This window comes from Tiliqua scincoides, chromosome 12, assembly GCF_035046505.1.
Source record: "Tiliqua scincoides isolate rTilSci1 chromosome 12, rTilSci1.hap2, whole genome shotgun sequence".
Classification (NCBI taxonomy): Eukaryota; Metazoa; Chordata; class Lepidosauria; order Squamata; family Scincidae; genus Tiliqua; species Tiliqua scincoides.
This window is the reverse complement of record NC_089832.1, coordinates 1,853,488-1,867,652: the sequence shown is the minus strand read 5'-3', so window position 1 is coordinate 1,867,652 and position 14,165 is coordinate 1,853,488. Positions and strand designations below refer to the sequence as shown.

Below are 14,165 nucleotides of genomic sequence, written 5' to 3'. Positions count from 1 at the left end.
CTACGTCCCCTGCAACACCTGCAGTTAAAAAGTTCAGACAGCAGATAAAGGGAAGGGCCCTTCTTTGTCCAACGGAGCTACTGCCAGTGGAGGGCAGACAATATGGAGTGCAATGGACCTCCTGGCTTGATTTCGTATAAAGCAAGTGATGGGGCCCAGAAATGCCCGTTTACTCTTTCATGGAAGGCCCACCTGCTTTGCATACACCAGCTCTCCAATGTAATCCTTCGTTTCTCCAGTTCAAAGGATTAAGTAGTATACTGTAAGAAACAGCCTCAGCCAGAGAGCCTCTCCTGGGTTGACTGACTGTCCATCCATCCACCCCTGAAACTGCCTGCTCTGGAGTCAGATCACAGCCCAGAGGTGATGCCTAAGACTTGGTTCAAGGTATACCAGGACACTTCAGGGTGCCAGACAATGGGAAGTGGAGAGGGTCAATTACTGGATGCGGGCATATTATCCACAGCTCAATGGTGCAGATCAAGCGCAAGAGAAACCTGATCCCCACCAAAAAGAATGCCACGTGGGGTGGGGGAGAGCCCCCCAGAGTTCCTCTCTGTCCCTAAACTGACATTTAAATATCTTGTGTAAATACAGCCGAAGAACAGGGCAAACACATGCTAGTTGACACCCCCCAAAAATGCCCTCTTTACTGCACAACCAGGAAGAAGCCTGGCAGGAAACACACCACTAGCTCCCCCAGACACCAAACCACTTACCGACTTTGGCAAAAGCTTCTCTGAGTTCTTCTAGCTCATCTTTGGAGATCTGGGTGACGTTGGCCATCTCATGCACTAAAATAAGTACCTGAAGAAGTGGAGGGACAAGAGAGAGAGCAAGGCATTATTGGATAGGGAGCACATTCTCCAGTGTCTAAAAGAGCCTCACAAAATGGACACACTCTGCAATGCAACCCACAGAGGGCCAACTTCAGTTGCTGCTACTGCTGCCCCCTATATACCTCTCGGTGCTGAGCTTCTTCAACCGCAAAAGGGGCGTGCTGCCCCCACGTGCCGGATAAGCCATGGACATCGTTAATATTTAGCCACATCTGTTGCTGCTAGAAAACAACATGAACAGAGACTGACTGCCCTTCAGAATCTTGTCGCCACGTGCACTGGACATAGGAAAAGCAGCAGAGGAAACCTGCAAAATATTCCCTTGCAACGAAAGCAGTGCCGCTGCAGCCACTAAGCCTGGCCAAAGGTAGCACTTGGGTGCAAAGAAATCTAGGCAGTCAGTAATGTTGGCCCCTTAAAACTGGACAAGACACCTGGCCTGAATTCTTACAGCTCTTTGGAATCCCGACCTTTTCCTCTCTCGGGCATCTCCTGCTGTTCAGCTCACCTTCCCTTCCTGTCCTGCTCCTTCCTGTTCTCTTCTCCAAGGAAATAAGGACACCTTTCCCCAAATGTGTACACCTGCTGTTAGCAGGACCTGCTGCTAGCTGCCCACCCCCTCCCAGCAGCCACACAGGAATTTGCCACAGCAGAATTTATGAGTAAGGAACTGGATGTGTCCAAGGAACACAGGAATCTGGCAAGGAGCCAAAACTAACCAGTGGATGGTCTTGGAGAGGCCTTGAGAGGCCCATTCCATAGTCACCCTAATGCACATCCTCCACTAAAAAGAGGATGTGCATTAGGCTGACTATGGAATGAGCCTCTCAGGGCCTCTCCAAGACCATCCACTGGCTAGTTTCGGCTCCCTGCCAGATTCCTCTGTTTGAAATGGCACCAGGAAAACTCCCCTGCCTGTGTTTGCAGAGCAACTAAATAAGCTCCCTTTGCTATTCAAGCTTTAGAGCCTGTTTACTGGCAAACATGCCTGGAATACATATTTGCCAGGAATTGCAAACATGAAGCTTGGTATCCTTCGTTGTATGCTTAAGAAGCTACTTCAGACTCAGGGGAAGGATGAGAAAGACACTGAGCAAGAAAAGGCTACGTACAAGAAGCAGGTCTGGTCCCGCCTGCAAAAACGTTACTATATATGGGGAAGCCACAGGGCCAGGTTTGCTTCCCGGAAAGAGTTGAGCTCTCCTGTGAGGTCAGGAGGGAATTCCCCTCTCAGTCTCAGATCATACTAGAAGGTGGCTAGAGTGAACAACTGCTTGCAGCATGGCTCACATTCTTGAGCAGGGCTTTCCAAACCCCGGCCCAGGGACCGGATTCGGGGTTTGGGGAAATCCCCATAAGCTAAGCTTATCACTCCACCTCCACGCCACATGTATTTCCAGTAGATCTGGGTACCGGGACGCTCTGAGCAGCTGTGTCTGCACAGATGTCTAGTTGCACAGCCTTCTGGGACAACGGGCAATAGACAAACTGCCCAGAGCGTCCTGATGCCCAGATCTACTGGACACATATGAGGCACAGAAGCAGAACGGTAAGCTCCAATCTGAACAAGGACCGCATTTTTGTCAGATGATGGTTGCAAGTTTGGCGACCGCTGTTCCTGGGCAACCTAGCAGTGTCCACACAGCACGACAATCAACCTTGCTGCTCTCCTTGAACTCTCAAAGTGTGGCCTGGTTCAGAGTCTGGCTGTGCGACCCCTTGCCTTTGGGCTGGGGGAAAGGGAGGAGAAACCTGTCAACACCCTGGCTCTTGCCATGCTGACGATTTCACAAAAGGAAAGCTGTGCTTCTATTCCATCAGGAAAGCATTGGCTGTAGGTCTCCAGCTTTGTTCACAAGCAGTTTTTATGCTGAGTCTTGCCATTCCATCCTCGTGGGTTGGTGTGCCATGCTGAATCCAGGGTGGCCCAGAATATCAGCCGATCACAGCAAGGTCAGGAGCCCTGTTCCCTTAAGCCAAAGGTCCATCAAGGCCAGTAACCTGCTTCTCACAGTGGCCAACACCAAGAACCTCAAGTAAGAAACTTACAAGTAGGAGCTGAATGCACCAGCACCTACTAAATGCACCAGCACCTCCTACAGGGCAGGAGGTCTGGTCTAGAGGGTTGAGCCTCCATTTGCCTGAAGATAACATCCGAAGGTCGCCAGTTTGAGGCCGGCACCGTGAAACCTTGAAGCAGCTGACAAGCTGAGCTGAGCTATTCCATCTGCTCTGAGCGTGGGAGGATGGAGGCCAGGATGTGCAACCAGATCAAGAAAGAAACATCTGAATGTTGTGGTTTCTTGAAAGATAGAAACCTTCTTTCAAATTGTAAAAATCCTTACGGGGATTTAATTTGCCTGCCTATGTAAACCACCTTGAATAAAGTCTAAGGAGAAATCTGAGGACCAAGAAAGGCGGTATAGAAATACCTGTATTATTATTATTATTATTATTATTATTATTACTATTATTATTATTAAATGGTATACTGCCTCTGGAGCTGGAGGTTCCACCTACTAACTTGGCTAACAGGGCTCTTTGTAAAGTTTTCAAAAAGTGGTTTCTAAAAATCTAATAATTTGTCTAAAGTCATCCAAACCAGATGCCAGTACCTGACCTTACATAGCAAATTCCATGAGTTCTGTGTTGTGTGAAGCACTTTTTCCTCACCTGCCCTATATCTACAGTTAATTTGATAAGATAACCCTGAGTTCTAGTCTCGGAGAGAAACAGCTTCTATATTCACTTTCGCTGTAGCCAGCATGACTGTACAAGGGCCCATCACATCCTGCTCCCTCTGCAGTCCTCTTTTCCCTAAATCAAAAAGCCCCCAAATGCTTCAGCCATTCTTTTCTGGAAAGGGCTTCGACCTACTCTGGGTGCCCTTCTCCAGCTCCAGGATGCCTTTGACATGGGGACAACCAGAAACTCACACCATCACATCAAAGAACAGAACTCTCCTTCCACCATCTTGCTTGGACGGCCAACAGCATGTCCTGCACATCCTGATCTGGATTCCAACTGGATTGGAAAGCCACTCCCTGTGTACAGGGCCACACACACACACAAATATAGGGCAGTTTCAATTCCTCTGGCTGAAATGACTCCACACGCAGAGATGAAAGTTCCTTCACCAAAGGCCAGGAGATTTCTCACAAAAATACAAAAGCGGATCGTTTCCCCACACGCACAAATGTGAAGTGAAACCACAACATTTGCACGAAAGGAAAGCTGGGGGGAAGAGGAAGACTTATTTTCCGCCAGGCCTCACGCTCCTACTGTTGGTGAAAGCTGATAATATCTATCTGTTTAACAGATTAAAAGTGGTTGAGCAAGAGTAGGGGATGGAGGTTGCACTTCATCCTGGCACAAGCAGCCCCAGTTAAGATGCTGGTCAACTGGACAGCTCAATTTAGCAACCGACAATTCAACGGCTGTGCATAATTAAAGGAAGAGGGAGCATGTAGGCGAATACGCCAAGGACTAACGTGGTATTTCTCTCAGCACAGCAGTAATACAGCTGTAGAAAATAAACCGGTTCAACCCACAGTTCAAACACAGGTTACGCAGCAGCCCAGGGGAGAGAGGCCGAGGAAGCCTCAGCACACTGCAGGTAAACAGCTCGCAGGGAGCTTTTTGCAGAGATGTCGAACAGGGCTCTGCCGCTGGGACTGACAGCTCAGAGTTTGCAAGCCCTACTTGCTGCTGCGGTTTCATTGCCCAGGCAGCCCAGCTCACAACCGAAATCCAGGGCAGACTCTGGCCAAGTAAGAGATGTGTTGGCCACCAGTTAGTAACTGGGAGTCGTGGATTAGAGCCAGGATCATTTCTGACTCCCAGTTGCCAGCTTGTGGCCAAGTTTTGTGGTCATGCAGGTTCAATCCCTGGCAGTGTGCCAGGGAGGGCTGGGAATGACCCTTGCCTGAAACCCTGGAGAGACGCTGCCAGACGGCATCAGCAGTGCTGAACGTGAGGGACCAAGGGGCTGACTCGGGGCAAGGCAGCTCCCAAGGCCAACCCAGGGGGAGGAGAAGTTGTGCAACAGGGCAGGAAATTGGGGGAGGGAGACGGGAGATACAGCAACGAACACCACTCTGAGCTCCTGGGGGGTGGGTGGGTTTTGTTGTTGGCATCCTTCAGCCTCGGAAGACTATGGTGTCACACTCTGAATGGTGGTTCTGGAACAGAGTGTCCTCTCCAGTGCGCAAAGCCTGGATAAAGTAGGTATGGAGGATAGGCTGTTACCCATGCAGCAAATCCCTGCTCTCCACGTCGCTGAAATGGTCCAATGGAAAGGCAGAGGCCAATACGGTTGGTTCCAGCGGCGTCGCAGGAGTTGCCAGAACGTGACTGTGTTCAGCCATGAACTGCCTCAGGGACTCCGGCTCCGGATTTTGCCTCGAGGTTGACTCCTGAAGCATTTTCCACAACTGGATGTAGCCACAAGGCAGTGGAGGTTTGGGATCAGAGTTTTCCTTCTCTCAGATGAGCTGCCTTCCTCTTACTACAAGTACAGCCAAACTGAGAGTCTGTTCTGATCCCCAGCCCCCACGGGAGTGGGTTTTAAGAAGGTATTAAATCATACAAGCATGAACGCCACCACAGGCACCTCTAAGGCTCTCCTTACCTATATGTTCTGCAACAGGGTCACTCGTTGAATCAGGAACACATAGAAGCTGCTGTCGACACCCAGAGATCCCGGCTGCAGGGTTGTAGGGCCTGGGAGGGGTGGAGAGAGACAGAAGCACCCGTTAACAATGCCTGTCCTGGCCGACGCTATTAAAACACAGGAAAACAGCGAGGTCAGCTTTCCTTTTGGAAGCCCAGTGCGCTCATAAAACCACCCTGCTTGTTTTCACACACGGCGGGAAGAGGCTTTGTGGGACGGGGTCAGGTGGGGAAGACTGCCGTCGGGCAGGACCTTGAAGGCCACCAAGTTCCACTCTCGATGGGGTGGGACACAAGTTATTCGCCACAGCCCCATTTCTGTCGTGAGGTTCCGCCAAGGTTTGGCTGCTGCAGATGAACACCCCCCCCCATGAGAACCAAGTACAGCCATGAGGCTCTCCTCTGCAGCAGCTCCAGACGCTCCTGGTCTCACTCTCTCCTGCTTCCGAGCTCACAGAGGCTGTAAAAACTCTCCAGGAAGCCCCAAGCAGAGCACATGCACAGCCCACTCCTACACAGGGTTGCAGAAGACGCAGAAGGAACCTACGCAAGACTGACGTGACTCGTTGGCCCAGTGTTCTGACCTGAGCCAGTTCAGGACAAACAACTCTGGAGAACAGCCTCTGCTCCAAATGCAAAACAAATCCCAGGTTCAATCCTTCCCACCTCCAGAAGAGCAGGGCTGCCCTGGAGAGGTGGTGGCAGCACACAGGGCTGGCCTAGAGGCACCAACTCCACAGAAGGGGGCTTTAGGCTGTTTGAAAGCAGCCCGCCCACCCCCCAGGAGGGCCTGGAGTCTCTAAGAATCAAAGCGACTACTGAAAGCAGCCCTGGGGGTTTGCACAGGGCCTCCTTGGCTTAGCAATGTTATCTCCAAGAATAAGGCCTCCTCCTCAATGCCCCAAGGGAAACAGAGTTCCAGGGCCCCCTGCGACAAAGGCCAGCCTGAACTCAAAGGAGTGAAGATCCAGTCCAGCAGCATTCCCTTGGCCAGACTCCAGAGATACAACAGCCCCATTCCGAAGTCACAACTAAACCTGATTCTACCTCCCTTTGCAGAGAATGAGATGCTCGGTGTTTCCCTGGAACATTTCCACTTGGGAGCCACAGCAGCGGCTTCTTGGGGTCAAGTACGTGCCTTGTCACTGTGCACCAGACCCAGATTTCGGACTCAGTGAGCACCACACACTCACACAGAGAGACCCCCTTCTGGGTCAGGACGTGCGAAGGAGCCTTTGGGTGGGAAGAGCCTGACTGCACATAGTTTGTGTCAGGGCAGGGTGCGTGCCCCAAGCCCAGCGAGGCAGAAAAGAGCATCTGCAGGGCAACCAGCTCTGCTGGGACCACTTCCAGGCCCAAGAACTGATCTGCTTCCTTGTTTGCCAAATTCCTTCCACGCCAGAGGCACTGCTTGTGGCTGCAGTACCACTCTGAAATGCTCTGCTGGAGGCATGTTTTTTCCTCTCCTTTAAGGAGAAATTGGAGCTCCGAGGACAGAACGGAACACAGAGGACCACCCCATTAACTAGCTGAGCTCTGACTTGAGGGGAGTCCTGCAGTCCCGCTCTGACATGATGACATCTACCATTAGAGCCTGAACCCGGCTTCTAGTGGACTCACACACACACCCCATTAAGAGTCCTGGTTTGCTCCAGCACCCCTTCCCTCAACCCCTCACCTAGAACAGCCCTTCCCTTTCCCAGCCTGCTTCCTGATCCCTTAATTTTTATTTCATTTCCCTGCTGCTGTCACTCCATCTCCTCTCAGTGCTGCTTCTTTCAATTCCATCCACACTTCTTCCTACTTTTGCAAGGGCCCCCCAGAGACCATAAACTGGTACATTCCCAAACATCTAACCATGGAACGGTGAACAACAGGGGCACAGGGTGCTTGTCCGATGACCCTAGTCCAGTGGTTCTCACACATTTAGCACTGCGACCCACTTTTTAGAATGAGAATCTGTCAGGACCCACCTGAAGTGATGTCATGACCAGAAGTGACATCATCAAGCAGGACAACGTTTAACAATCCGAGGCTGCAATCCTACACACACTGACCCAGGAGTAAGTCCCATTGACTATCATTGTTAAAAGCATACACATAGTAGCCTGTTCAAAGTACAGAGCTGTAACATTTCCCTAGATGCGGTCACATATCACAGTAGCATCAAGCCTAATATATTAAAAATAGAATATTGAAATGAATAGGGACCCACCTGAAATAGGCTCTCGACCCACCTAGTGGGTTCTGACCCGCATTTTGAGAAACACTGCCCGAGTCTCTTAAAGAAAACATTCTGATCAACTAAAAAGTTTCCCAATTAATCAGACAGCAGACTTTCTCCCAGAAACCCTCAAGGTATCTGGAAAAACGTCTTGGCACTACTGCAAAGTCTTTCTGCCAGCAACAAATCTCACAATATAGAACTGCTCGGGGCAAATGCTGAAGGCATTTGGAGGCATAACCTGCCTTAAGAAAAATAAGGCACTTGAGGACTGTGCCGCAGAGTTTTGGCCAGGCGGAGAAGAATCCACCCATGGGAAGGAGGGTGACTGTTGACAGAGCGATAACATCGTGTCTCACTGACAAAGTTGCTATTTATTTAATCAACGGAGGTATTTAACTCATTTGTGAACAAACATTTGCTTTCACTGGCTGGATGCAATCGGCTGCCAGGGGAAGGAGTCAGTCGCAAGGTCAGGGAACGCCCAACTGGAGGCCACGGCAGCCAAGCCCAATCAGATTGTGCTGACTCAGGCCCGAATCATCAGCCCTGCCAAACCAAGGCAAAAGGCACTGTAGCTGTCCTGCTTAATGGGGCGTGGACCAAAAGACGCTCCAAGGCACCCACCAAACAGGCTGCGACTGCCAGTGCTTTGGTTTCTACCCACTACGTCTCAAGAGCAAGAAGTGCAGTCCACATTTTATGGCTGAGGGCCCTGATAGATGGTCTTCAGTGCCACAAACTCTTTTCAAGCAATCACAATTTGCCCTGGACTGGGGGGGGGATAGCAATCCTGCACATGGGGACACATTAAGCCATTTCTGCTCAACATGCATATACACAACAGGGACCAAGTGTGTACACCTGTGGGCAGGGCAAAAATGGGTTAATGCACAAGAGAGTATTCCTACACATCAAAATCCTTTACCTTTCTAGCTGCTACTGTGGGGAAACTCTACTTTCCCAGACAATTCACATTTACAGAAACTTTACCAGTGGCGTCACTAAGGTTCGGGACACCCGGTGCGGGAAGCCAGCACATCACCCCCAAGATGGACCTCCTCCCATGCACTGAGTGGGGTAAAAACCCGGGTGGTGAGTGTGGTGATGCACCATTGCCCCGTCCCACTGGTTTTTTGGTCATACCTTTTGATAGAACAGAGATGTTTCGAAGCGGTTTGTTTAATTGCATTCTACTTTAAATTTAAATTTAAAGCCCTCAGTTTGGCTGTACTTGTCGTAAGAGGCGACTAAACAGCCACCGGGTAGATGGGACTCGTCAGCCTGGGAAGGCAGCTCATCTGAGAGAAGGAAAACTCGGATCCCAAACCTCCACTGCCTTGTGGCTACATCCAGTTATGGAAAAGGCTTCAGGAGTCAACCTCGAGGCAAAATCTGGAGCCGGAGTCCCTGAGGCAGTTCATGGCTGAACACAGTCGTGTTCTGGCAACTCCTGCGAGGCCGCTGGAACCAACCGTATTGGCCTCTGCCTTTCCATTGGACCATTTCAGCGACGTGGAGAGGGGGGATTTGCTGCATGGGTAACAGCCTATCCTCCATACCTACTTTACCCAGGCTTCGCGCACTGGAGAGGACACTGTTCCAGAACCACCATTCAGAGCGTGACACCATAGTCTTCTGAGACTGAAAGATGCCAACAGTAACTTTAAATTACACATTTTGCTTCCCCCACCTGAAATGGCTTCAAAGGGGAGGGGCCCTTGCAGCTGTGGTGAGGCTTCCTGCAAAACTTAGCACTCTGCACCCCCTCTAGCTACGCCACTGAATATGGGTCATCAAACTGCAAGGAGATCCATTGTGAACAGGAGCTTTCATTGCCCCTATTATGATCAAAGGCAAAGGGAGTTTCCCTGCTCTGGCAATGCTTGCTGCAGCTTTCATTTTATGCATGTCCTGATGGTGCAACACATTTTAAAAGCTGCTTGCAACTAGGTGTGCATTGTTGTATGTGTACAGACATTGTTCGGTTAGAAGTCACATGGCTGAAGAGTGAGCAACCGGAGTGTGTGTGTGTGTGTGGGGGGGGGGGGGGTTATATATGTTTGTGTTCTTTTATCAATAATTTTTTTAAAAAAATTAAGTCTGTAGCCCAGCAGGGTCTTGGTGCTTCAAGACAAAAATGTAAAGACCAAGGAGAGCTGACTGGAACTCCCACATACAGAGGCTACATCTTTGGATGCCGGATGCTAGGGGCAAACAGTGGGGCAAGCAACCACTGTCTTTCTGCCCCACTCCTGAGCTTCCCAGAGTTGAGCTGTGGTTGAAAAGAGGATGCTGGAAGAGGCCAATTAGCCAAATCGCTTTTAGGCGCTTACAGCCATGGTCCACGGCACTGCCTATTTTAGCTAGATGCCTTTGCACAACTGGCATTGTTAAAAGTTTATACTTCACCCTGACTATAAATATTTACAAGGTAGCTCACCCTTCATTAAAACACAACAAAAAAATTAAGGCCATGATGGAAGTGGAGGTGAACAGAGAGGAAGTGAAGGTGCGAGCTAAGAGCCACAGCATCCCTGGCTCAGCACTTCTACAGCCCAAGCTCACCAAAGCAGTCACCAGCTGGATGCTACCTTACTAGCTCAGCCTTTATCACCACCTGTCACAGGGAAACCATAAATGGTCTACCTTGCAGGGTTGTTGCAAAGTCCATTGATTAAAAGTACATAGAGCAGTTTGAGCATACAGGATTACAATATAAATCAGAGGTCATCAAAATACAATACAATCAATTTATACAGTATAAATCAGGTCATCAGAGAATGCCTTTTTACAAGTGCCGCCGCCTAGGGAGGTACTTGGGGCAGCGGCAAGAAATAGGGCCTTCTCAGTAGTGGCACCAACACTATAGAATTCCCTTCCCCTTGACTTAAGAACTGCTCCCTCTCTTGAAACTTTTGGCGAGGCCTGAAGGTCCTTCTGTTTAGACAAGCCTTCTGAGTTCCTGGCCTTTTTAACATCTTTTAATATCTTTTTTAACATCCGGTTACAGGCCCGATTCTTTTCTAATTTGCTGCGCTATGCTCTTTTACCTGACTACTTTTTTATCTGACTACTGTTTTTATGATATGTCGTTATGTTTTTATCTGTTTTTAAATTAGATTTTTAAATTTGTTTTAACCTTGTTTGTAAGCTGCCTTGAGCCCCTCCGGGGAGAAAGGTGGGGTAAAAACAAAGTTAATAATAATAATAAATACTAAGCATCACCATTTTATCATTGCTCCTCTGGCCTCTGTAAATGGAGGTTTCTTTCTTTGTTGTCACACCTAATCGCTTTCGAAGAATCTGCCTTAGTTTTTTCTTCTAAGATAAGATAAGATAAATAAGTTAAGATAAATACTTTATTGTCATTGTACAAGGACATTTCTAAACATGGTGATCTCCAACATGTTGCGGCAATGGTTTGGGGGAGGCTGGCTGGCTTTTTGGTGCATAGCACAAGCTCACCATGGAAGAACAGTCTTGGAATCCAGATGTTGTCCCTGAACATTGTTGTCCCTGTATTATTAAGCTGCCTTCCACTGAATTAGACCCGGGGTAAACCTAGCCTAGTCCTGCCTACGCTGGCCGGCAGGGAGGGTCACAGGTAGAGAGAGGTTGGAGACCTGGCCTGGGACTGATCCTGGACTAAGGTCTGCTTGCAGCTACGGCTCCTCCCCGACTTCTCCACAGCAGATATGGGATGTCACGTGAACTGACCCCATATAGAGCAGCAAGCCAATCAACTGAGTCTGGATTCTTCCAGTAGAGGACAAAAAAGTTAAGCTCCCAAACTGTCAAAACTTTTAACAGCAGCAACAAGGGCAGATTAAAAAGAGTTGGCACAGCAAACACCATGCGGAGGGGGTCACTGCTTACACAAGCTTCTTCAGACTATAAAAACTGAGACGTTGTGCATTCTTGCACCTGAAGCCCGCAGCTTCCCCTCCAACTTTACTGGAAACTGCTGGTGATGCATCGCCTCTCAAAAACAACCCCCCCCCAACAAAAAAACACAAATGTTGTTTGGAAACATTTTTGCACAGCAAGGTCATCCCAGCAACCCAAGGACCGGCCAGATGCAGTCTTCAGACCGCAAAGGACAGGAGCGAGATGGCACAAAATGCCACACAGATTAAAAACAATACTTTCTAACAGAAGAGAAATTCCCAGTGTCCAGCACAAGCATTCTTAGCAGAGAGGAGGCACACCCACACCGCCCAGGGCTTGCTATAGCCCCGAGAGAAAGAGCAAGCAAGCTGTCTTGGACACTGCCTGGCACCCACATCGTATGCTATTTGCAAGCCAGATTGGGGGAAGGCTGCAATAAGGACAGGCAGAGAGGCAGCCCAGTGACTGACCTGCAGTTGGCCTCCGAAGCATGAATCCCAATGGGACAGGGGCAGACAAGCAGGATAATTCATCAGGGTGATGTTGTGAGAACCTCCTGGGAGAAAAGGTGCCTTCACCCAGACAGCACAAAGGGAAGGAGAAGGTGCCGGGTCTAGTTACAAGAGGCCCAGGTTGAAAGTCCTGCCAGAGGGGCTTTATATTTCACTGCGTCCTCCCCTTCAGCTACCTTGCGAGCAAGCAAAGTGGAATCAAAGGGTAAAGCAAAAAGGATACAGTGTAACCTACCCAAACCCTTGGGATGAGTCCTATTACTGACTGGGTTAAAAAGAATCCTTTGTGCTTTGTTTTCAAACCATGAGAATTGCCACGTTTACAGCCCTATATGTTTCTTTTTAAAACCAGAACATCTTGGCAGGAACATAAACTTAAAAACAACCAAAAGGGAATCTTGAAAAATCCCATATGAAGCTGGATCCCATATTCCAGCTCACTCCAGAGACAAAGGAGGGTTCTAAATATTGTAACCAGATTACAGATCTGTTGGGTCTGACATGGGGAGAGCTGACCGACGGCTCCAGTTTCAAGTCTTTTAAGAACGGAGCTGCAAAGAAAACAGCTTGTAGATGAGGAGTGCCTCTGTCTCCTGTCCCAGGAGGTGTTATTGGCACTCAACATTTTTTTTAAAAATTAAGCTGTCCAATCTACAAAGTTCAATTCTTGGTCTCTGAAAGTGGCTCTCTGGGGCACACTGTTTCTGCTCAAATCCCCATTCCATTTGCAACGGGATAATTTACATTTATTTTTCACCTACCGTTAGTTGCTAATGGGGCAAACAAGAGAAGAGGAATAGAGGGGTTCATAACAACAAGCTTGAACTTCTGGTGGAAGAAGAGTGGGCCCCACGACACCTGATGCTGGACGAGACACACAAAATACAGGCTGCCAAGCTGCGCAGTTCAAAGCCCACTGGAGCCACTGGAATGCGAGCAGGCCGGGCTGCAACCCTCCTGTTCAACAAGAAGCCTCAAAACTGCAAGTCATGCAAAGAAGTCCCTCCTCTAGTTTCTCTTCCCCCCCCCATGCGCCTGCAAGGCCTCCCCTGTTTCTCCTCCAAAGCCAACAATCATAAAGTGGAAGGATGATTAGGAGAGTCCCGACTTTAACTGAGCCTATTGATAGGTAACTACAATGCTGCCCTCCCTGAAAACACAGATTAGCCGAAGTACATTCATTAGGAAGCAACCCAAGACTCCTCACCCACCGCCATGCCCTGCTCTAAAGCAGACAGAGGCAAACACTCAGATCGAAGGCAACCTCCTCACCTGCCTGGCTCCCCCCACTCTCGAGTTTCTCTTCCACGCAACCCACATGCCCTGCACGACATCATCAAAAGAAGAGCCACTGCTGGAAAACCAAAACAGGCAGGAAAATACACACAGCCCTGCATCAGGGAGAGGAATCTGGCAGCGTGGGGCGTCTCAGAGCGGTCTTTGCCGAGCCATAAGCGGAAGGTCTAAGTCCCCCCCACTTCATTCACTTACCTGGCCCTGCCTGGGTTCGGAGAGACCCTGCTCCCTCCACCAGCCTAGCCCTGGCCCAAGGCAGAACTCTCTCCCATGCCCAGAAAGTTAATTTGGAAGCCCAGCATTCCCGATTGTGATTCTAAGTGGTAAGTCACTTCCTGCTAGAAAATGCAAGCAGGCTGAGCCATTTGAAGTATGCCTCCCCCTTTCCCTCCCTCCCTCCAGAAACTTGCATTACGCAGCAAAACTTCCAACCCAAAAAGCCTCATCCATCCTGCCTTAGCCTGATGCAGACAGTCCACAAATCCAAGCCAGCTGTGCGAGATTTGCTTTGTGAGTTAAACTGTACGTTTCTATGAAAGGAAAGTCTGGTTGCAAGGAGAGGGCCCAGCCTAGGATCTCACTACGTTCATCTACATTGTTCCCAAACATGACTCCAAGGAACAGAAAATACGGCCTTACCTTTGCTGCACTTTCTAACTTCAAGCGGGAACACAAAATAGCCGTTCTGAGCAATGCACTGGGGCTTCTATTGTTTACACAGGAGGATGGCGC

At 49.4% G+C, this 14,165-nt stretch overlaps 1 protein-coding gene across 2 annotated transcripts in view; it reads right to left on the bottom strand.

Annotated features, from left to right (window-relative positions):
- The window catches only part of PLS3 (plastin 3), a 50,063-nt gene that overhangs the window by 16,359 nt on the left and 19,539 nt on the right, over positions 1-14,165 (bottom strand). For both annotated transcript variants that reach the window (XM_066640266.1, XM_066640267.1), the window contains exons 2-3: positions 5,470-5,561; positions 720-807 (exon numbers count right to left, since the gene is read on the bottom strand). In XM_066640266.1, the coding sequence (XP_066496363.1) occupies positions 720-786 (67 nt within the window). In that variant the 5' untranslated portion in view covers positions 787-807; positions 5,470-5,561. The remainder of the gene's footprint in view (positions 1-719; positions 808-5,469; positions 5,562-14,165) is intronic.